The 25,745-nt window shown below is 41.1% G+C and overlaps 1 protein-coding gene across 8 annotated transcripts in view; it reads right to left on the bottom strand.

Annotated features, from left to right (window-relative positions):
* Window positions 1–25,745, bottom strand: part of LOC134353612 (protein kinase C-binding protein NELL1-like) — a 1,036,586-nt gene that overhangs the window by 885,138 nt on the left and 125,703 nt on the right. For all 8 annotated transcript variants that reach the window (XM_063061731.1, XM_063061736.1, XM_063061735.1 and 5 more), the window contains exon 6: window positions 2,590–2,662. In XM_063061731.1, coding sequence (XP_062917801.1) covers window positions 2,590–2,662 — 73 coding nt within the window. The remainder of the gene's footprint in view (window positions 1–2,589; window positions 2,663–25,745) is intronic.

Genomic DNA, 25,745 nt, shown 5'->3' with positions numbered 1-25,745 from the left:
GAAGAGAGATTTGAAAGGGGAGTTTTAATCTAGAGATGCTGGGAGGGAGACATTGATAGGATAAGGTTTGATAGGGTGAGGCCCAGTCAGACAGCTTCATGATGATCGGGAGGACAATGATATTTCTTTGTGTTATGCTTTGCTGAGAGCAGGGTTGCAGAACATTCCAACATAAAACCATAAGACAAAGGAGCAGAAGTCAGCCATTCGGCCCATCAAGTCTGCTCCACCATTTTATCATGAGCTGATCCATTCTCCCACTTAGTCCCACTCCCCCGCCTTCTCACCATAACCTTTGATGCCCTGGCTACTCAGATACCTATCAATCTCTGCCTTAAATACACCCAATGACTTGACCTCCACTGCTGCCCGTGGCAACAAATTCCATAGATTCACCACCCTCTGGCTAAAAAAATTTCTTCGCATTTCTGTTCTGAATGGGCGCCCTTCAATCCTTAAGTCATGCCCTCTCATACTAGACTCCCCCATCATGGGAAACAACTTTGCCACATCCACTCTGTCCATGCCTTTCAACATGTTGGACCATAATAATAATCCAACTGATCAATGCAGGGGCAATGCAAAAAAGTGCCACCATACATCCTGTTGCCAACATAGCAGTCCCACAATGCTCAACAGGACAATACACGCAGCAGCAACACAAGCCCCTTTCATATCCCGCCTACCCAGCCGCTCACACACACAGGGAGTCTTCCAGCTCCAGGACAGGCCACCTCCAGGCCTCCATTCCTCGTCCCCGGATTTTCAGACTTCAGGCCTCCTACTTCGTACTTCACCTCAGGGCACCAAACACAAAGGCTACAAACTGCCCAGAGAGAAAATGCAGTGGTGTTCCTCCAACTGCCATCGAGCCTCATCGTAACACTGCAGGAGGCCACAGGCCTCAGAATGAGAGTGGGATGGAGAATTGAAGTACATTTGACAAGTGCCAAAGCAAGCTTGAGGAATGCAGCCCATTTCATCCATGTTTGTTGCAGCCTCCTGAACTGTCGGTAACTTACTTTCTCTGCCTATACTAGCACTGGCCTTTTCTGCTGAAAGTCAGCCATCTGTGATATTGGCTCAGTTTTTCCTCTCTCCATTATACAGCCTGACCTGCTGGACATGTCCCACAGGCCTGATATTGGCAGCACAAAACTGAAAGAACCATAATCACTCTCTACATGCCTGCCCCATTACATTATTTAGCCTGGCCTCAGCTTATCACATTTGTTCCCTTTGTTCTATCCCTCACTCCTTTCATCTTCTCTGCCACTGTAAAATGGCCTTATTTTTAAAAAAATACCTTATGGTAGTGATGAACAGCTTCTGATCTGAAGCTGTTGGGCTTGAGTGTTATCAACATTTTCTGCTTTTAACCCAACAACCCCTCCTGGAGATCCATTTAAATTGTTTTACTTACACAGTGACAGAACTCTGTTGGCAACAGCAGTTCCCACAGGGTGCTCCAGTTTCATCCCACATCCCAAAGATGTGTGCATTGATAGGTTCATTGATCATGGCAAAGTGTTCCTAGAGTGTAGGGGACTGGTAGAGTTGGGGATGGAGGATTAAAATAAAATGGGACTATTGTAAATGGGTGGTTGATGGTCAGCACAGACTCCATGGACCCAAGGGTCTGTTTCCATGCTATTCTCTCTTACGGAGATACCCAATTTCAACCATAAATTTTTCTTTTACAATGTCATAGAAACCTATCAAAGGCCTCAATAGAGTGGACATGGAGTGGATGTTTCCTATGTTGGGGGAGTCTAAGATCAGAGGACACAGCCTCAGAATAGATGCGTGTCGTTTTAGAACAGACAAGGGGAGGAATTTTTTCAGCCAGGGAGTGCCGAATCTGTGGAGTTCTTTGCCACAGGCAGCTGTGGAGGCCAATTCTTTATGTATATTTAAGGCAGAGGTTGATAGATTCTTGACTGGTCAGGGCAAGAAGGGATATGGGGGAGATTGGGGCTGAGAAGGAAAATGCATCAAGCCATGATGAAACAGCAGAGCTGATTCAAAGGGCTAAATGGCTTAAATCTGCTCCTATAAGAAAAAATAAATCTGGTTCTCAACATGCTGATAAACGTACAGAGACTGTGAGCACTGAATGTACTGACGACTTGGTGGTATTTGGAAGGAAAAAAATGATGAATTTGCGTAATTTTGCTTAAGATAGTAACCACGAAAGAACTGAAAATGTGGTGAGTGCTTGAAACTGTAAACTCTAAAGGTGAAGGAAGTGTGTTACCCTTTGAACAGAGCTGATGAGGTCAACAAATTCAGAACGCTGTCGCCCACAGTTCTTGACGTACAAAGCGGTCAGAAATCAGTACAGTTGCTAAAGTTCTCAGTCGGTACTCCAACTGCTAAAGCACACACTGCAGAAAATCTCAACAGGAAAAATCTGCAATTAAAGTATTTCAAAGACATATTGCAATCTTTCCTTTCTCAGTATTTACTCCTTTCATATGCAAAGATTACAACGTGCAACTTGAAATTGCCTTTTGCATGAAACTCGTTTGCTTGGCCATGTGTTCCCCGGACAGATATTATTATGGAAGGAACATACTGGGTACTTACTGCGATTGAGATTTGGGCACTGTGTTATATATCCATTAGGCATCAAGATGATTTTGACATCCTGCAGAATGCCCTAAAATAAAATCAGAAAATAAGGGAAAATGAGCACAAGTCACGGTGTGACACTAATTTTGAACTTCAGTATTCCTGCGGCTGGAATCATTCTCAAACAACTTGAACAATTTCAGACAGAACAGCCAGACCTCTCAGGCACTCTTTGTAACACTTCATGAGCATTGTCTGCTATAGTGTCATTTAATTCTGACCAAAGAATTAGTTGGTTTAGATTTACGAAAGGCTTTGTACAGTTTTAAACCCAATGAATTACCTTAAAATACACCGTAGGGTCTGCTATTGAAGCTCTATGTGTTAATGCCTGGAACCATTCAGTTGGTGAATAAACTGGCTGGAAAAATTTGGTTCGTTAAACTTCATTACTGTCGGTCTATTTTCACAAAGCCAACACTTGTCATTTGATGAAGAGCAATTAAGGAATTGTTGCATTAATCACAAAGCAAAAAAAAATGCTTAAAAAATTAGATTAGATTAGATTCAACTTTATTGTCATTGTGCTGAGTACAGATACAAAGCCAATGAAATGTAGTTAGCAACTAACCAGAAATGCAAAGAATAGTATTATTTACGAAATAACTGTGAATAAAAAGTGCTACAGCACACAAATATAAAAGTACTGAGACAGTACAATATGGGTGCAATACTGCTTAGCGCTGTGATATGAGGTTCAGCAGGGTCACAGCCTCAAGGAAGAAGCTCTTCCTGTGCCTGCTGGTGCGGGAGTGGAGGCTCCTGTAGCGCCTACCGGATGGGAGGAGAGTAAAAAGTAAAAAGTCCATAGTTAGGGTGAGATACATCCTTGATAATGCTTTTCACCCTGCCCAGGCAGCGTTGTATGATAGATGTTCTCAATGGTGGCCAAATTTCCTAAAGGTTAAAATTAATACATACATTTTGATGTATCATATTTAAGTTATACAACAAAGAAGTAGCTGTTTTAAAATTGTCAATTTTCTGCCAATATTTTTGTTGCAAATCATGATTACCATCAAATAATCTGATGGAGGAATTTTGCAGGGTGAGCAGCATCTGTGAGAGGAAGGAACTGTTGATGTTTTGGCTCAGTCAACCCTAAACATGGCCAATCCCTTCCTCCCCCCAGATACAATGCAACCACTGAATTCCTCTAGCAAATCAATTGCTGCTCCAGATTCCAGAATCTGTATCAGAGTCTGGTTGACTATTGCTGACATATATCATGATATGTATTGCTTTGTGACAGTAGTGTAGTGCAAGGTGTAAAAAGAAAACTACAAGTTCAAAGTTTAAAATTAATTAATTAATAGTGCAAACAAGGAGGAGCAAGGTAGTGTCGAGGTAGGAAGCTTCAAACCAGGCTAGAGAACCAAATACATTGCACTGAATTACTGTGGGCCCTGTTCACAGGATGTCCAAACGGTCTCGTCATCTATACCAAGCTAGCTTGCATAATAAAGTGATTCCACAAAGTGGCTCAAACTAGCAGAGACCTTTGAGCCACATTCAATTCAAAAAAGAATGAAAGTGGCAACACTTGTGGTTCAATGTCAAGGTTAGAAACCCATTTGCTCACTTCAGGTGAGGGAGTGTGTGATGGGTGCGATGTCACCAGAAATGGATCTCCCCAACCAGGAGTTAAGTGTGTGGTGGAAGGCCTCAGAACCTGAATCTGAATCTGGAGTGCCTCTCATGAGGCATACGTAGACCCTGCAGCCAGTTCCGTCTGGGTCAGAGCTTGCACGGCCGATATGGTTGTTTGGGCTCCAGACAAATTTATTATCACAGTACATATAGGACACCAACTACTACTCTGAGATTCATTTTCTTGCAGGCATTCACAGTAGAACAAAGGAATACAATAGAATCAGTGAAAACCTTCACACAAAGATGGACAAGCAACAAAGTGCAGAAGGATGACTAACTGTGTAAATACTATAAATGAATAAATAATACCAAGAACAAGAATTATGGAGTTGCAGAAAGTGAGTCCATATGTTGCATTCAGTGCTGAAGCGAGTGAAGTTATTAATGCTGGTTCAGGAGCCTGGTGTTTGAAAGGCAATTGCTATTCCTGAACCTGGTGATGTGGGACCCCAGACTCCTGTACCTCCTTTGCCGATGGCAGCAGTAAGAAGAAGGGATGCCCTGGATGATGGGTTTCCTTGATGATGGATGCTGCTTTATTGTGGCAGCACACTTTGAAGATACACTCAGTGATGGGGAGGGGTTTTCCCGTGTTCAGATGGGCTCTATCCATCACTTCTTGCTTGCTTTTCCATCTTGAGCATTGGTGTTTCCGTACCAGGCTGCAATGCAAGACCGCGAGACTAGGTTTTGCGCTTCATGGCCTGGGACGTCATCAGTCAGATCAGTTGCTATTTGTGGTTCGTACAACAGGCCAAGAACTTGCTAAATGTCTCTGCACATGAAATTATTTTTTTTAAATGTCATACTTATCCATTGAAACTTCTCCCGCATGAGTATCTTCTTTCAGAAAATGCAGTCACACATTGCAGATTAATAATCAGTTTGAAGTGTGTCAATTGACCAGTTTTAAGACAAAAAAGCTCGGCAACATCAGACTGAAAAATATCACTACATGATGTGAAGCACATCCTATTCCAAAGTGACCAGTTAAGATCAGCCAACACACTTCTGCCCCAGTGACATCTATGGTATATGACACTCATCCCAAATTATCTAATCAACAAGAATGCTGCTAACTGAAAGGTAAGATGAAATTTCTTAAATATATAAAATGAAGGTTCTGGATAGAGAGAGAATGTTACCTTTGATGTAGGAACTATAATGTTTATAAAAAAGAAACTTTTCTTTTTTGCACGCCCCACAGTACAACTCTTGCCAAGAAATTAGATTTCACTTATTTTTGATGCATAAAATGTGTGTTTGTTGTTAGTATCAGATAAGACACACTTCAAAAAAAACTTTAAGTGATACAGCAAGGTAACAGGCTCTGCCAGCCCCTGAAGTCCAATTATACTCGTGTGACCAATTAATCTACTAACCCACACATCTTTGGAATGTGGGTGGAGAGCAGAGCACCAGGAAGAAAACCTACGTGGTCACAGGGAGAATGTACAAACTCCTTACAGACAGCGGTGGAATTGAACCCAGGCACTGGCACGATAATAGTGTTACCCTAACCACTGCACTACCATCCTGCCCCAAGTGAAAGAATCAAATTTCAATTTTTGTCAAGGTACTTAGAACGTTTGGTAGTCTACACCCAAAAAAAGATCCAACAAGACAGCACCAAATTCAGCACACCTGCTGATATTTGTCCCTGCAGCAATCAGACAAGTGGCCAGGCCTTAAAAGGCACACTCCCCATAGCAGCCAGATGGTAACACTCTCAACAGCAAAGAGCTGAGGATCAAGGGAGACATTGACAGGGAAAAATGTAGAAGTCCAGATGAATGGAGATGCACACAAGGAGAGAGCTCCCGTGTAAAGTAGGGGTCAGGAACTTTATCAGAACACCTGCCAATGCCATTATTAGAAGAGTCTAGCAGGATATGGCTGAAATGAGATATGACCATAGTCTGAGTGGACAGAGTTAGAGAGAGACATTAGCTCTTCGAGGCTTCCGCAAGAAGAGGCTTCAGTCAAAGACGGCAAAAAAAGCTCACAGTAAAGTCTTCTTTTTCGCCTTCCCTTCTTTACGTCTGCTCATTTAGGACAGTACAGATGCCAGGAAGAAGGGTTGAATGCTCCTCTTGCAGGATGTGGGAAGGCAGGGAGACCTCCAGTGTTCCTGACAACCACATCTACGAGAAGCATATTTAAAAAGTTGGAGCTGGGACTGGATGAACACCAGATCATTCAGTAGCCTGAAAGGGTGGCAGATAGGACATATAGAGAGGTAGTTACACCCAAGGTGCAGGACACAGGAAATGAGGTGACAGCCAGGAAGGGGAAAGGATTTAAGGAGCCAAAGCAGAGTACCCTTGTGACCATCCCCTCAACAACAGGTACAGTATATCATTTTAGATACTGTTGGGGGGATGACCTAACAAAAGGAAGTCACAGTAGTCAGGTCACCACCACTGAGTCAGTCTCTGTGACTCAGAAGGGCAAGAAGGGAAAAGGGAAGAAGAGGCTTGCTGTGGGGATAAGGGTTCCATTAGTTAAGAGAACAGACAGGAGGTTCTGTGGATGAGAAAGAGACTCCCAGATGGTATGTTGCCTCCCAGGTGCTAGGATCCAGAACATCTCATATCAAGTCCATCTACATGGACTTTAGTAAGGCATTTGACAACGTACTGTGTGGGAGGCTGGTCAAGATGGTTCAGTCATTTGGCATTCAAGATGAGGTGGTAAATTGGATTAGACTTTGGCTTTGTGGAAGAAGCCAAGTAGTGATAGTAGAAGGTTGCCTCCCTGACTGGAGGCCTGTGACTTGCCGTAGGGATCGGTGCTGGGTCATTTGTTGTTTGTCATCTACATCAATGATCTGGATGATGTAATAAACTGGATCAGCAAATTTGTAGCTGATACCAAGATTGGGGGTGTAGTGGACAGGTACATAATTCATTGAAAGTGGCATCACAGGTAGAAAGGGTTGTAAAGAAAGCTTTTGGCACATTGGCCTTCATAAATCAAAGCACTCAACACAGGAGATGGGATGTTATGTTGAAGATGTATAAGACATTACTAATGCCTAATTTGGAGTATAGATTGAAGTTTTGGTCACCTACTTACAGGAAAGATGTAAACAAGGTTGAAAGGGTACAGAGAAAATTTACAACGATGTTGATGGGTCTGGAGAACCCAAGTTATAAGGAAAAATTGAATAGGCTAGGACTGTATTCTTTAGGTTGAGAGATTTGATAGAGGTACACAAAATTATGAGGGGTAAATGCAAGCAGGTTTTTTCCACTGAGGTTGGGTGGGACTATAACCCAAGGTCACAGGTTAAATGTTGAAAGTGAAAAGTTTAAGGAGAACATGACGGGAAACTTCTTCACTCAGAGGGCCTGAGAGTGTGGGAAGAGCTGCCAGCGCAATTGGTGCATGCAAGCTCGATTTCAATGTTTAGGGGAAATTTGGATAGGTACATGGATGGTAGGGATATGGACGGCTATCGTCCTGGTGCAGGTCAATGGGAGTAAGCAGTTTAAATGGCTTTGGCATGAACTAGATGGGCCAAAGGGTCTGTTTCTGTTCTGTACTTCTCTATGACCATGAATCTGGTTGTGTGAGACCTTGGGATTTGTACCTCCTACCTAATAGTAGCAACAAGTAGATGGCGTGGCCTAGCAATAGAACAATATCACAAGGAATCACAGACTTCTCAAGACAAACATTAAGGCAAATATCAGAGAGGAGCAACAGATACTACTGGGATGTTGCTTAGGGCCAGACATTGGAATTCACTTTGTAGATGTCCAGGGAGAGGATTGACACATCCATTGACCCAGAGGACTCAGATGAGGACAATATATTCCCCATTTTCATCACAGGCCCTGGTCAGCAACCTGAAACCATTCCATACAAAGCAAAAAATTCTAGTGAGTAACTCAAGTCACCCGAAGGGAAGGGAAGCAATATTCCAGCAACCAGACACTGAGATAAACTGGTAGGGAGACTGAAAGGCTGTAAAAAAGTAAAGGCAACCAAGTGTGAAACAGGAGATGTCTTCATTTTCCCTTGTCAAAACATTGACAAAACGTGATGCTTTGAAAAGGCAGTATCCATCAATATGGACTCCCATCATCCAGAACATGGCTTCTTCCCTTTGCTACCATTAGCAAGGAAGTACAGGAGCCCGAAGACACATCTCAACATTTTAGGCCCAGGTTTTTCTCTTATACTATCAGATTCCTGAACAAACAATGAACCAATCTATTTTTGGCTCTCTTTTTGCACTCATTTACATACATTACATTTTTATAAATACATAAAATATAAATATATAATTTGATGTTTTCATATGTATTGCACTGTACTGCTGTGTAAAACAAATTTCATGACATATATCAGTGACATTAAACCTGATTCTGAATGTACAGTCCTTTCAGAATTAGATTTAATATCACCTGAATATGTTGTGAAATTTGTTATCTTTGCTGCAGCAGTACAATGCAATACATAGAGACAAAAAAACTGAATTACAGTGAATATGAATATATCAATATATGAATAGTTAAATTAAATATGTGAGGTGGTGTTCATGGGTTCAATATCCATTCAGAAATCAGACGGCAGAGGGGAAGAAGCTGTTTCTAAATAATTGAGCGTGTGCCTTCAGGCCTCTGTACCTCCTTCCTGATGGTAGCAATGGGAAGAGGGTATGTCCTGGATGATGGAGGTCCTTAATGATAGACACAGCCTTTCCTTGCAGATGTCCTGGATACTACGGAGGCTAGTGCCCACGATGGAGCTGAGTAATTTTACAACTCCCTACAGCTTACTTCGATCCTGGGCAGTAGCTCCTCCCCGATACCATACGGATGGCCAACTTATAAGGCAACTTTGAGGGGAACATTAAAACATCAACCAATCTCAGTCTGCCATAAAAATCACTGAAAGTATTTGCAAATTCAGACAAATGTTGATGTATACCACAGATTGGAGAAATACAAACTTGTAAATACTGTCAAATGTACCTGAGGCACCAAAGTGCTTGGGGCATAAGAGACCTTCATGAAGTACATCTCCAAGGGCCAATTTACACCCAACGCATACAATAATGCATAGCACAGCAATTTGAAATCATTTAAGTTATCATAAAAATTATGCCCCAGGCTCCATGAACAGACTGAATTCAATGCAACAAGGGAGATTTCCAAGTAGCATTGGATAGTCCATATATAAAAATAAATGGGCAGAACAACAAGACTCTGTCAACCAAAGTTTCCTATAAAAATGGTCTGCATTGGAAAATTATATCAGATAATTGTTTTTTGGATTCCAGATATAACAGTTGCATATGGTTCTTTGTCAGGCAAGGGAAATGTGTAAAGAGTTGTCTTTTCTGACGTTATCCAGACTGGAAAGGAAGGGGAAAAGAAGCCAGAATCACAGAAACAGCACATTCTACATCCTTTCATGGATGTGGCTGGAAAAGTAAACAGGAAGAAGGTCCATAAACATTAACATCATCAGCAATGATGTAGCCAACCACAAGGGTGAAGAATTGGTACACCACACAAGCCTGAATGGATGATCTATTTCAGCCTACTCGCAAGATTGGCACTAACTCAGATCCAATCCTCATTCAACATGATTGGGGTCTCCAGTGCACTCAACTATTTCCAACGTTTTCTGGAATCAAGATTCTGTGTTTACAGCTTGACCACTTAGACTCCAGAACAAAGCCAGCTCCAATATGGCTGCAACACCAATACAGAAAATCAAGCTAACTCAATTCAAGCATTCAACGTCACAATAGTCAACTGTCAATCATAGGAATATTTTGCAAAGATGACAAGAGATGCTTGTGTCACACAGTAGCCAACTCCAACAAGAGTTTAACCACTCCACTCTGGCATTCAATAGCATAACCGTCAGCAAAATCTCTACCATCAATATTCTGCAGGACGCCACTATTGAGAAAGCAATCCCATCAGCCACTTTACCAATCGGGGTTTCCAACCTGGGGTACGCAGACCACTTGCTTAATGGCATTGGTCCATGGCATAAAAAACGTTAGGGAACCCCTGATACCAGTGTAGCCACAAAATGTTGAGAATGTTCGCTTTTCTGTGGCAAATGATTCTACCCATCTTCCTAAATCTATCCCACCACCAATACGGCATAGGTTTGAAACATCTAGTTGAATGTAGTTTTAACAACATGCAAGCAGGTCAATACGGTAATCTGGAAAAGGAGCCCACTTGCTGGGGGTCCCATCTACTAACTTAACAATTTATTACCTCGAGCAACCTGACAACAGTTTGCTCTGTGCACTATCCACGTGAAGCACTGCCTAGTCTACCAATGATACTTCATAAATTCATGACTTCAACCAGGACATCTTCAAGGAGCAATGCCTTGCAAAGGCTGTGTCTATCATTAAGGACCCCCAGCACCCAGGTCGTGCCTTCTTCTCATTGTTACCATCAGGAAGGAGGTACAGAAGCGAGAGGGCACTCATTCAATGATTCAGGAAAAGCTTCTTCCCCCCACCTCCACCCCCACCATCAGATTTCTGAATGGACGCTGAATTCATGAACACTACCTCACTACTTTTTTATTTCTATTTTTCCACTATTTGTTTATTTAACTTAACTGTTTAACATACATATACTCACTGTAATTCCCAGTTTTCTTTCTATTATTATGTATTGCATTGTACTACTGCCACAAAGACAACAAATTTCACAACGTATGCTGGCGATATTAGACCTGATTTTGATTCCATGTGTTGCAGGATAATTTTTTTTTTAATTTAGAGATACGGCAGGGTAACAGGCCCAAAAGCCAAGCTGTCCACTAACAGCCAGTGACGAATTAACCTACTAACCCACAGGTCTTTGGGGTATGGGAGGAAACCGGAGTATCCAGAGGAAACCCATGCTGTCACAGGGAGAATGGTCAAACTCCTTACAGACAGCTGCAGGATTGAACCCAGATCACTGGCACTGTAGAAGCATTATACCACTGTGCGACCCTAAATATGTAAGTACATTCATCAGTTGGGAACTTGCCAAATGTGCAGAAAATTTAATTAAAAGAACAGTAACTGCTTGCACTGCTGGAAGTGCTAATGAACCCATTCGCTTGCAGCTATGGGAAGAGTTCAGAAGAATTTTATGATCAGAGAAATAAGAAAATGGTGAACTTGCAGCTTAGAACTCTGAACACGATCTTGCAACAACACTCACACAGAAAGAACAACCCTTGTAAACAGACTTGACAACAACTTGGGAAACGAGATTCCTGAAGCATTCTGACAAGAAACTATAGGGCTACTCGCACAAGTCATTTTTTTTCACCTTTCAACAGAGCAGGCTTTATCACTTTCTTTCTTTCTCAAGCGACAACACAACTCCCTGTAAAAAAAACGGGGATTCCCAACCTCTTTTATGTCATGGACCTTTCCCATTAACCAAGGAGCTCATGGACCCCAGACTGGGAACCCCTGCTGTCAAAGGACGGTGATGGCCTTTTCATCATTATGCATTTACTGCTAAGCACAAATAGATTTATTCTAAAATTGAGTATGATATTTGAGGCTCTGCACTTGGTGCATTACTAGTAAGCGGCCTGGAATACCGCATTGACAAATTATGGCCCACAATAGGAAAACAACTCCAGTTTTTGAAGATAAATGCTGCTTTTACTTTTTTTTTTGGGTATTGAGATATTGAAGGCCATGTGGAGAATCTACAGATAACATCTGGATATTTACATTTATAAACATAAGATATTTACATTTATGAACTGATGCTGGAAATCTTGAGCAACACACGCAGAATGCTGGAGGGATTCAGTGAGTCAGGCAGCATCTACGAAGGGGAATAGACTACTCAGTCCAAGAATCTTCATCGCCCTGAAACATTGACTGTTTATTTCCCCTCCACAGATTCTGCCTAATCTGCTGAGTTCCTCCAGCACTTTGTGATTTACAGTACCGTAAAAAAGTCTCGGGCACCCTAGATTTTTTATATGGCTTCATATGATCTCAACATCATCTGGGATTACCTGGAGAGATAGAAGCAAGCGAGACAGCCAAAGTCTGCGGAAGAACTGTGGCAAATTCTCCAAGATGCGTGGACCTCAAAGCTCCTTTGTTAATCAACTCTACTAAGTGTCTTGATATTAACTGTATGGTGCCTTTACATTCTTTGAATAGTGCCATGGACTCCTTTACATTAAGTGAAAATCTGACAGGCAGCATGTTGATTCTACATTTCATCTAATAGATGGTGGAAATTTGTCCAAAACAGCATGCCTACACTGTTATATTGGAAAAGTCAAGTTTATCGTCATTTAACTATATACATGTATATCACCATATAATGTAGATAGAAACAAGATAACAGTTCTTCGATCCAGGGTATGATGCACAGTAGGACGATGACTTATGAAGGCAAGGGTAAACAGCATGTGCATTACACACTACCTTAGACATTTGGTTCTATCAAATGAAGTAAAGCCGAATAATAATGCACAACAATATTGTGTACTTGGCACAATGACACGGGATGGCCTTATACCCTGGTATCTCTGAAAACTCTGCAGTCCCTCAGCATGAACCAAAGGGCTTTTGACATATCTGATCGGCTTTCCTATGCCTATAGGATTAGGGATTTTCTTTCTGCATCAAGAAAACCTGTGCCAATGAAAGCAGGGGGTTGTAGATCCCTTTCTGAGATCAATTGGTTTAGATGAAGGAGTCTCTAGCACATTTGATTTTGCCCTTCAGGACTACCTACAGTGATATTTTCATTAAAGGTCTGGCTTTTAGTTAGAGAAGTTCTGCATCCTTGCTTAAATAAAATTCCCTCACAATCAATCAAGCTATTCATTACCATCAGAATAAAGAATGTATATCTAACATTGAATAAATTTGCCATTTATAACTCTGAACCAGTGTTGATTTCTCTTGCTCATTTGAAAGTACTGCTCCTTCATATGACTGACCTGTTTACTACTCAAAGAAGGGCTTTTAGCCAATTGGGTCTATGATAGCTTCCTACAGAGCAATCCCATCAGTCCCATAGCCCTTGTCCTTATTTCTCTGTAGCCCTTCAACTTATTCTTTCTTTCATGTGTCTATCAACTCCCCTTTGATTCATCTGTGTCTTTTTCTATTAGCCAACTAACTACCAGATGTAATCAGCAAGCTTTAATTTTAGGTCTTTAGACTAGTCCAAGATATTTAAATTTACCGTACATCACAAAGCTCTCCATTATTCTATCCTCTTCCATCCTTTACGATATTCTTTAAAACCTGTTTCTCAATAGTCATTCAGGGGGAACGTTATAATTTATAAGTTTCATATGAACCGCAGTTGGACATTTTACTATTCTATAACTTTCAAATAAAATACAGGTTTTTACTGTTTCCTTTATTGCATTCAGCACCTTAAAGTAGTCTAGAGATTTTGAGGCTCTTAGATGCCCTATTCTTTCAGGAAATAGCAATTTTCCCCTGAAGAGGTGACAGAAGGTCCATGGTTAGAAGATTCTAATGAAGCTGTTGAATGTTACTTCCACTCAGTTGGTGGGTGGAGGGAGTGTTGGAAGGGTGGTGGTGGTAAGGTGTGAAACTCACTGCTTGAAAGGGTGGCAGAGGCAATTAAAAGTACTGGGTATTTTTAAATACCATAGGAGTTGATAGGAGGTTGGTAGGGTATCTTCAAAAGGTGATGCTTCAAAAAGGCTGCATCCAGCACTAAGGACCCCAGAACCCAGGATGTGCCATTTTCGCATTGTTACCATCAAGAAGGTGGTACAGGAGTCTGAAGACACATACTCAACATTTTAGGAAAAACCTATTCCCCTCTGACATCTAATTTTTGTTTGGGCAATGAATCCATCTGCACACACCTCACTATTTTTGCACTACTTGTTTCATTTATATACTGTATTGTGCATAGGTCTTAAGCACCCCAGATTTTTAATATGGTTTCAGATGATAGCCTCCACAGAGCCCTGATCACAACATCATCAAGGCTGTCTGGAATTGCCCGGAGACAGAGAAGCAAGCAAGATTGCCAAAGTCTGCAGAATAACTGTGGCAAGTTTTCAAAAATGCTTGGAACAACATATCAACCAATTTTCTTATAAAATTGCATGACAATATACTAAAGAGAATTGATGCATTTTTAAAGGCAAAGGATAATCACACCAAATATTGATTTGATTTAGTTTTTTTACTATTTACTGCTCTTTGTAGTAACTTTTTTGATTTGAGTAATCTTTTCATTTCATTATTTTTGAAAGCACCTTGGCTTTACAGATTAGTTTTGCATGTGCCCAAGACTTTTACACAGTACTGTACATTAATAATGTCTTTAAACTAGAATCAAAAAAATGCTGACACAGACTGCACAGTATTTCAGCAGGACATTTCAGTCCAGCTGAAGAATGCTTCTTCAAATGCTCTATTCCAAACTTCATCTTACACTTGTGATATCTCACCTTCTACTCTCACCCATGTCTGACAACCACCTTCCTCCTCAGTGTATTTACCATTACACTTACTCCACCTCCTCGTGATCCACCAACTTTGTGTAAGGTCGGTGGATTTCTCCGGAATTCCATACGGATTCCATTACAAGTACATACTTAATTTCATCTTTAATGCATCAAATTTCTAAATGTTAAAAAGAATGGTGTTATCACTCAGCATCATCTCATTTTACACAAACTACTGTATTCCAGACAGTCGGGAGCGAGCCTCCGGATGTATAAAAAAATTACTTCCTTGGAGATTCCCAAAGGAAGTTTCTCTTCCCAATCCCTTCCACTCCCCTCTCTGCATTGTTTTCAGAACCATTACATCACTTCCCTGATCCTAACACCATACAATTCTTCTTCCATTCTCCTTCATTAAAATGGGACAGCCAAATGGTAAGGGAAAGAACATGCTACTACTGTTATTTCCACAGTCCTTTTTTAAGGCTACAATAAGTAATCCCCTGCATGGAACTATAGAGCTATCATCTTGGGCCACAAGCAGTTTCACAGCAGAAAAGCAAATAAGAAAAAAAGAATCACCTGCAAATATGACAATAACTAATCGTCAAAGCAAGTCACAAAGGAATAACCCTGCAGCTATGGTTTAATGAAGAAAACACTTGGATTTCTTTGGTTACTTACATCCAGATCTCCAAGTGGCTGCTTATTTTCAATGCCTCCATTCCCCATTCTCCGACAGCAGATGGTATTTATGAATACCCAGAGGAGGACAGAAATGTCCACGGGAAAAAGCTGACAGAGTTTCAAAGGCTTCAGTTAATCACATTACTTTTGCCTCTCGGACAATTTCAGCATTTTGGAAGCAATTTGTTCAGGGAGCTAGCCCAAGATGCTGCTCTGAAAATGTCCATTAATAGGAAGTGAAATGGAAATCAGGAATATTTTAACAAGTAGGCCATCTTATTAATTGGATTTAAATTTTATTACAAATTATTTTGTTTAAATTACTTGGTTCAATGTACAAGCAGGAGATTTCATTCATGAAGGCTGTGATTAGTATCATGCAGTGCCTGTTTCTGTATCAGCTTGTTTCCTATCTAGGAATTGGAATTTGATTTGGTTCATTATTGATATATGTACTGAGGTACAGTGAAAAGCTCATTTTGTATTTTGTTCACACAGATCAAATCATTGACACAGGGGGTTGAGGCAGAACAAAGTAAACCTTTTTAGAGAGGGAGGGAGAGCAGCCAGATGTCTTGGTACATATTGGTACCAAAGACATAGGAAGGAAAAGCAATGAGGTCCTGTAGAGAGAGAATTTAGAGAGCTAGGCAGAATGAGAAGCAGGACCTCCAGGATAGTAATTGCTGGATTGCTGCCTGTGCCATGTGCTAGTGAGGATAAAAACAGGATGATCTGGCAAATAAATGGGTGGCTGAGAAGTTGGTGCAGGGGGCAGGGCTTCAGGTTCTTTGACCATTAGGATCTCTTCTGGGGGAGGTATGACTTGTATAAAAGGGATGGGTTGCACCTGAATTCGAGGGGGACCAATAATCTTGCGGGCAGGTTTATTAGAGCTGTTGGGGAGGACTTAAAACTAATTTGGCAGGGGGGTTGGAACCAGAATGAAGGGGCTCAGGATAGGACAAATTGAAAAAAGAAGTAAATATGGTGTGCAGTCAGACAGTCAGGAAGGGCAGGCAGGGTGAATATCAGATCAAAAAAGAGTAGCAAATACAATATTCAACATGTTACATCTCAGTGCATGTAATATAAGAAATAAGGTGGATGATCTTGTTGCACTAATACAGATTGTCAGGTATGATGTTGTGGCCATCGGTGAATTATGGCTGAAGGATGGGAATTGAACGTGCAAAGTTACATGTTGTATTGGAGGGATAGGAAGGTAGACAGAGAGATTTACATGGCTCTCCTGGCAAAGAATGGCATCAAGTCAGTAGAAAGATAGAACATAGGGTCAGAAGATGTTGAAACCTGATGGACTGAGTTAAGAAACTGCAAGGGTAAAAGGACCCTGATGGCAGTTATATACAGGCCTCCAAACAGTAGCTGGGATGTTAACCACAGATTACAACAGGAAATAGAAAAGGCATGTCAAACGGGCAATATTATGATAGTCATGGGAGATTTTAACGTGCAGGCCACTTGGGAAAATTAGATTGGTAATGGATCTCAAGAGAGTGAGTTTGCTGAATGACCATGAGATGGCTTATTAGAGCAGTTTGTCGTTCAGCCTACTACAGGATCAGCTATACTGGATTGGGTGTTATGTAATGAACTGGAGGCCATTAGGGAGCTTAAGGTAAAAAAGCCCTTAGGCGGCAGTGATCACAATATGATTGAATACAACTTAAAATTAGATAGGAAGAAAGTAAAGTCTGAAGTAGTAGTATTTTAGTGGAGTAAAGGAAATTACAATGGTATGAGCGAGGAGTTCTCTGAAGTAAATTGGAAGGAGTTGCTGGCAGGGATAAGAGCAGAGCAGCAGTAGCTTGAATTTCTAGGAAAGATGAAGGTGGTGCAGGACATACATATTCCAAAACTGAAGAAATACTCAAATGGCAAAATAGTACAACTATGGCTGACAAGGGAAGTCAAAGCTAATGTAAAAACAAAAAAGAGAGGCCATGCAACAAAGCAAAAAAAAAGTGAGAAGACGAGAGGATTGGGAAGCTTTTAAAAACCTATAGAGAGCAACTAAAAGAATCATTAGAAGGGAAATAATGAAATATGAAAGCAAGCGAGAAAACAATATCAAAGGGAGTAGTAAAAGCTTTTTCAAGTATGTAAAACAAAATAGAGAGAGGAGAGTGGATATAGGGAGTGGACCGCTAGAAAATAAGGCCGGACAAATAATCACGGGAATAAGGAGATGTCAAATGAACTAAGTATTTTGCATCAGTCTTCACTGTGTGATGTTGCAGTGTGTGAAGGAAGAGAGGTGAGAGTAGTTACTATTACAAGAGCAAAGGTGCTCAAAAAGCTAAAAGACCTAAAGGTACATAAGTCACCTGGACCAGATGAACTGCACCCTAGGATTCTGAAAGAGGTAATAGTTGAGATTGTGGAGGCATTAATTATCTTTCAAATATTACTGGACTCTACCATGGTGGCAGAGGACTGGAAAATTGCAAATGTCACTCTACTCTTTAAGAAAGGAGGAAGGCAGAAGAAAGAAAATTATAGACCAGTTAACCTGACCTCAGTGGTTGGGAAGATGTTGGAGTCAATTGTTAAGGATGAGGTTATCGAGTACTTGGTGACATAGGACAAGATAGGACAAAGTCAGTATGGTTTCCTTAAGGGAAAATCTTGCCTGACGAACCTGTTGGAATTCTTTGAGGAGATTACAAGTAGGATAGATAAAGGGGATGCAGTGGGTGTTGTATGTTTGGATTTTCAGAAGGTCTTTGACAATATGCCACACATGAGGCTGCTTACCAAGTTAAGAGCACATGGTATTACAGGTAAGACATTAACATAGTTAGAGCATTGGCTGGTTGGCAGGAGGCAGCAGGTAGGAAGAAAAGGATACTTGCCTACTTGGCTGCCAGTGACTGGTGATGTTCCACAAGCGTCAGTGTTGGGACTGCTTCTTTTTATGCTGCATATCAATGATTTAGATGATGAAATAAATGGCTTTGTTGCAACGTCTGCAAGTGATACGAAGATTCAGGAAACAGGTAGACTGCAGAAGGACTTGGACAGATTAGGAGAATGGACAAGAAAGTGGCAAATGAAATACAGTGTTGGAAAATGCATGGTCATCCACTTTGGTAGAAGAAATAAATGTGTAAACTATTTTCTTAGCGGGGAGAAAATCCAAAACTCTGAGATGCAAAGGGATTTGGAAGTCTTTGTGCAGAACCAAGGTTTACTTGAAGGTTGAGTCAACGGTGAGGAAGACAAATGCAATGTTGGCATTCATTTCAAGATGTCTTGAATACAAGAGCATGGATGTGATGCGGAGGTTTTATAAGGCACTGGTGAGGCTTTACCTTCAGTATTGTGAACAGTTTGGGGCTCCTCATCTAAGAAAAAATGAGCTGGCATTGGAGGGAGTTCAGAGGCAGTTCACATGGATGATTCCAGGAATGAAAGGGTTATCATACGATGAACGTTTGATGGCTCTGGGCCTGTACTCACTGGAATTTAGAAGGATGAAACCTTTCAAATGTTGAAAGCCCTATATAGAGTAGATGTGGAAAGGATGTTTCCCATGGTAGGGGAGTCATGAACAAGAGGGTACAGCCTCAGGATAGAGGTGCGTCCTTTTACAACAGAAAGGCAGAGAAATTTCTTTAGCCAAAGGGTGGTGAATTTGTGGAATTTGTTACCACAGGCAACTGTGGAGGCCATGTCATTGGGTGTATTTATGGCAGAGATTGATAGGTTGTTGATTGAATGTGGCATCAAAAGGTTAAGGGGAGAAGGCCATGGAATGGGACTGAGGAGGGGAGAAATAGATCAGCCATGATTGAATGGTGGAACAGACTTGATGGGCCAAATGGCATAATTCTGCTCCTATGTCTTATGGTCTTAATAACGGATGCAGAACAAGGTGCAACAGCTACAGAGAATGTGCGGTGCAGGTAAACAATAAGGTGCAATATCATAACAAGGCAGATCGTGAGGTCATGGCCCATTCTGACCAGCTGCAATCACACAATGCATATGACAATTAATAAAACATCTAAATATATGAGGATCACATTGATGTACAAAAAAGAACAAAATTTCCTGAAAATTTATATTCTTTCAAAAAAAATGCCATTGCCACAATGTTGTTTATGGGTGTTTGGGGTGTACACACTGGCAGCCACATTTCCTTATGACAGAAATTATTTCACTATGTTGTACTAAGTCTTAATGACACGGAACAGAAACAAGCCCTTGGTTCACTCTCTGTGCTTCTACCACCAGGCAGGAGGTGCAGGAGACTCGAGACCCACACCACCAGACTGAGGAACAGTTATTACCCTGCAACCATCAGGCTCCTGAACCAGTGTGGATAACTTCAATCACCTCAATTCTGAACTTTCAGTGACACGACAACTCACATTCTCGGTATTATTTATTTATTTTATTTGCACTATTTGTCTTCTTTTGCGCATTGTTTTTGTCAGTCTTTGTGCTTGTATAGTTTTCATAAATTCCATTGTATTTATTTTCCTGCGAATGCCTGAAAGAAAATGAATATCATCGTAGTACCTGGTAACATATGCATACTTTGACTTTGAAAGTCTACCCCAACCATCAAAAACCCATTTATGCCAATCCAATGTCATAATTCTCCCATCTATGCACAATAATAGCACCAAAGATCATGAGTGAAGCTGGTTTGCAGATACTCTGGCAGTGAATCATTTTCATAAGTATGAGCTGTGAAATGTACTATATAAAGGCAAACCTTTCTTTCATTTAAATTCCACTTTTACTATGCTTTACAATGGTGTCAAGTCAATCAACTCCCTGGTACATCAGTCACGTCTTAAAATTAGCACTGACGGGCTTCTTGGTCACCTTGCCAAGTCCACTATTCCACTGTTCCATATACACCAATCAAAACACATAGCACACTCAGCCAGCACAGCACCAGATATTAAAATTGATACAGTAATTGCTGAGACATTCCCACTTATAGGGGAGTTCAGGAAGAGTGGTCTGAAAATGAAAGCCAGATTCTTCAGGAATTAAATAAGGAAAGACTTCCGTACAAAAAAAAGGGTCTAATAGAAGTTCGGAATACTTCAACAAATGAAGCTAGCCTCTCAGATTAAAATCTGAGATCCATTATTTACTAGTTAATAAAAAGGAGCAATACTAGGGCTTGTATAACCCTTAAGAGATTAAAAATGAAGTGTGGCTTGACCTACAACACCAGCCACTCTTGTAGGTTAAGTACAATTTTATCAACATAGGATATTTCTTTATAAACCATCTATTCAAAGGACACATGGAACTTAACGGTGACTGAGGAAGTAGTATGGCAGTACCCAAGTGCAGAGAGGGACAGCATGGTAGCCTAGCATTTTACAGTGCCAGCAATGACCAGAGTCCAAATCCTGCTGCGGTCTGCAAGGAGTCTGAGTTTCTTCCAGTTGCTCTGGTTTCCTCCCACATTCCAAAGACATATGATGTGGGTGTGTTATTACAGGTTAGCGCCAGAAGTATGGCGGCACATGAGGATTATCCCTAGCCCAATGTGCGGGCTGAATTGGTCAATAACACAAAGTGATGCATTTCACTCCGTTTCCCTGTGCACATGATAAATGGTGCAGCATGGCTCGAAAATAAAGCTAAATTTTACATTTATAAAAAAAAGTGAATTAGATTAGATTAGACTCAACTTCATTGCCATTGTGCCGAGTACATACAAAGCCAATGAATCGCAGTTAGCATCTAACCAGAAATGTAAAGAATAGTGTTATTTACAAAATAACTGCGAATAAAAAGTAAGTGCTACAGCACACAAATATAAAAGTACTGAGACAGAACAATATGGGTGCAATACTGCTTAGCACTGGAGTTCCCTCTACAAAATAAACAGGTAATACATGTGATATGCTAAGGATATGCAAGAGGTGAGAGCCAACATGGTTCCAAAAGCAAATGACATCATTGAGTTGATAGATAGTACAGAATAGATCAATGTAGCCAACATTGAAAAGCAAAAGGTATTCCAAGATAGTGTTAAGGATGCAGGGAGACTGCAGAAGGACTTAGACAGATTAGAAGAATAGACAAAGAAATCACAGATGGAATATAGCACGGGAAGTATATCATCATGCACTTTGGTAGAAGAGATAAGAGCTTATACCATTTCCTAAATGGGGAGAAAATTCAGAAATCTCAGGTGCAAAGGGACTTGGGAGTCTTTAAGCATGATTCCCCAAAGGTTAACTTGCAGGTTGAGTTGGTGACAAGGAACGCAAATGCAATGTTAGCTATTTTAATAGGACCAGAATATAAAAGCAAGGATGTACAGTAATGCTAAGGCTTTATGAGGCACTGGTGACACCACACTTAGACTATTGTGAACTGTTTTCACCCCTTATCTTAAAAAAAAAGATGTGCTGCTGTTGGAGAGGGTCCAGAGGACATTCATGAGAATGATCCTGGGAATGAAAGGGTTAACATGTGAGGAGTGTTTGATGGCACTGGAGTTTAGAAGAACGGGGTGGGGGCGGAATCTCATTGAAACCTATCGAATACTGAAAGGCCCAGATGAAGTGGATGTGGAGAGGTTGTTTCCTATACTGGTAGTGTCTAGGACCAGAGAGCACAGCCTCAGAATAGAGGAACTTCCATTTAGAACAGATAAGGAGGAATTTATTTAAGCAGAAGGTAATGAATCTGTGGAATTTATTGCCACCAATGCCTGTGGAGGCCAAGTCATAGGATAGGCTTAAAGTGGAACTATTAAGGGTGTCAAAGGTTATGTGAAGAAGGTAGGAGAATAGGATTGAGAGGAATAATAAATCAGCTAGGATGGGACAAATGGCCTAACTCTACTCATATGTCTTCTAGTCTGAAGTAGCAAGACCATGGATGCACAAAACACATGACCAGGTTTTTAGCATCACAGACCTCAGATCAGAACACAAGGTTTTCCATGAGATGTTTGACTCCAGTGCTTTCAAAGATTCTTCCAGGATACACAACCAGGACATGCAGCTGGGAATGCTGACAAGTCAATGGGTGATTAAGTTGATAAGTTAAGAATTATTACAAAGTGCAACTTTAGATTGGGTGCTAGAGGACCATCTAGTGCAAGCATTGGCAAAAAAGTTTGTGAGATTATATAATAATCTTAATATTAACTTATTAATTTAATATTAACTTAATATTAACTTATTTTTGTCACCTGTACTGAGGAAAATCCCAGCACATCACAGAAACCAGCCTTCGAAACAACCATCAGAAACTTTGTTTTGCATGCCACCATACAGATAATTTCATCAATGTATTGAGGTTGTACAAGGAAGAATAGTAACAGAGCACAGAATAAAGTGTTACAATTTCAAAGGAAGTTTTTAAGTTCAAGTTTCATTATCATGAAATATAGACAAACAAAAACCACTCCTCTGGGGCCAAGGTGCAAAACACATTACCAACAGCACACAGCACAAATGGCCAATATGGTTATTATTTCACAAAGAAGAAAAAACAAACATAGCCCTAGTCCTTGAGTTGGCCTATTCCAACTTGTTCTTCCACCGAGTCAGCACCAGAGAGCTGCACTGACCAAACAACATAAGTCAGCGACAATAAATCTGAATGAATGAGCATTCCCAGATGAACTCCTCTAGCAGCCACAAGATCCTCCCAACTTTTCCACCCCTTGTCTCAGACTCCTTGCCTTTTGATATCTGTAAGCCACTGCTTTCTTGCCAAATACCTCTGAAGACCATGCAATTATTGTCTTCTCTGTGTACTCTGCCTGTACGTTGAGACTGAATCCTGAGCAAAGCACTTACACTTTGTTACTGGGTTTTCCATGGCCGTTTTCCATGGCCATTTTCCATGTTCCGTTAAACAGAACCATTGGATCAAACATCTGCAAGAAACTGGACACAATGCTGCACATCGCAGAAACCAGCTTCCCTTCTAAAGCAGACAACATAATCAAAGACCTCACCAGTTGAAATCAGGAGATTTGCACAGTTGAAAATTTGAGTGTCCTCCCACAAGGGCTGCCCATGTTCACTTCATCAAAGAGCAGCTTGATAACCAAATACTACAGCGAATGCCAGATAGACACTTGGCATTAAACTTGTTCATACCGAAAGCATCCATTGAATTGAATTGACTTTATTTCTTACATCCTTCACGTACATAAGGAGTAAAAATCTTTACGTTATGTCTCTGTCTAAATGTGCAATTTATAGTAACATAAGTAGTATGTACAACAGGACAGTCAATATAACAGAAATACAGTTGTGCCAGCACAAATTAAACAGTCTGACGGCCTGATGGAAGAAGCTGTCCCGGAGTCTGTTGGTCCTGACTTTTATGCTGCGGTACCATTTCCCGCATGGTAGCAGCCGGAACAGTTTGAGTTTAGGGTGTCTTGGGTCCCCAATGATTCTTCAGGCTCTTTTTACACACCTGCCTTTGTAAATGTCCTGAATAGTGGGAAGTTCACATCTACAGAGGCATTGGGCTGTCCGCACCACTCTCTGCAGAGTCCAGCAATTGAGGGAAGTACAGTTCCCATACCAGTGAGTGATGCAGCCAGTCAGGGTGCTCTCAATCGTGCCCCTATAGAAAGGATTTGGGGGCCCATACCAAACTTCCTCAACCATCTGAGGTGAAAGAGGTGCTGTTGTGCTTTTTTCACCACACAGCCGGTATGTACAGACCACGTGAGATCCTTGGTGATATCTATGCCGAAGAACTTAATGCTGTTTACCCTCTGAACCCCAGATCCATCGATGTCAATTGGGGCTAGCCTGCCTCCATTCCTCCTGTAGTCCACAACCAGCTCCTTAATCATGGACATGATCACAAGGTACAAAATTATTCAGTACAACATCAAGAGCCAGAAATGCAGATGAGGTGAGACATCTCAGAGAGGCAGACATTTCTTGAATACAGTGGATACAGTGATTTTGCTTCTGAGTAATGGCATATTCACAGTTGCCAAAGGCCAGCAGTTCGAAAAAAGGATTCTTATTTGATAGATGAAATAAATTCTCCAGGTTTTGCTTTGAAATATTAAGACAAGAATGCAGAAAAGGCTAAAATGCCCAGAATGCAAAGTGATACCACTAAAGTTCCAGAATGCAGAGTAAAATGGCTAAACAGTTACTTGGACAGGTACATTCCCAGGAAAGGTTTAGAGGTATATTCTGTAGGTAGGGTTGCCAACTTTCTCACTCCTAAATAAGGGACAAAAGTAGCAATCAAATACGGGACACTTGTGTTTACCCCGAGAAAGACTACCATGACCATGAAGCCTTGCACGGGCACCTGTGTGTGCATGCAAGACGTGCGCATACGTATACATGCCGATTTTTTGCTACAAATCGGTTTTGGCTTAATCTTCCCCATTCTGATACACTGTACATACATTATTTCTACTTTATATAGGCTGTGTATTTATCATATCATTCCTGCTTTTATTATACGTTAGTGTTATTTTAGGTTTTATGTGTTATTGGTATGATTTGGTAGGTTATTTTTTGGGTCTGGGAACACTCAAAAATTTTTCCCATATAAATTAATGGTAATTCCTTCTGTGCTTTATGCCATTTCGGCTTATGAACGGTTTCATAGGAATGCTGTACCTTAGCGGGGGAAATACAGGACAAGGGCGGTCCTGTATGTATGGGACAAACCAACTTAGCCCCATATACAGGATGTCCCGGCTAATACGGGACAGTTGGCAACGCTAGCCGTAGGCCAAATGCAGAGAAATGGGACTAGCTTAGATGAGCAGGTTGGTCAGCGTAGATCAATTGGTCCAGGGGGCCTGGCTCTCTGCTGGGGGACACTTTGTTTCTATGACAATTGATTAAAGCCAATGCCCCAAAGCTCCAGCAACTAGAGTTGCTGAGTTCACCCCTGACATCCAATGCTGTCTGCATGGAGTTCACACATTCCCCCTGTAGACACATCACTTTCTTCCGGTTGCTTCAGTTCCCTCCCACTTCTCGAAGCCACACAAGGTCCGTCCATTAATCGTACACTGTTAATTACCCCCAATGTGTTGGTGACTCGTAGAATCTGGGGTAAATAGGAACATAGGGACTAGATGATTAGTATAAATGGATGTTCAATGACTGGCACGGATTATTTTCATGTTGTTTAATTCACTAGGTACCAGCAGATGGTAAGAAGCACACTGTAGGATATTGTGGCTAAACTCATTCAATTAAGTTAAATGGTACTATTGTGACGCAAAAGCTTGTGCAGGTTGTTTTTTTTTAGATTTATTTAGAAATGCAGCACGGTAACAA

Source organism: Mobula hypostoma, chromosome 11 (assembly GCF_963921235.1).
Source record: "Mobula hypostoma chromosome 11, sMobHyp1.1, whole genome shotgun sequence".
NCBI classification, from domain to species: Eukaryota; Metazoa; Chordata; class Chondrichthyes; order Myliobatiformes; family Myliobatidae; genus Mobula; species Mobula hypostoma.
Note: the sequence above shows the minus strand (reverse complement) of the source record. Positions and strands in the feature narration are given on the sequence as shown.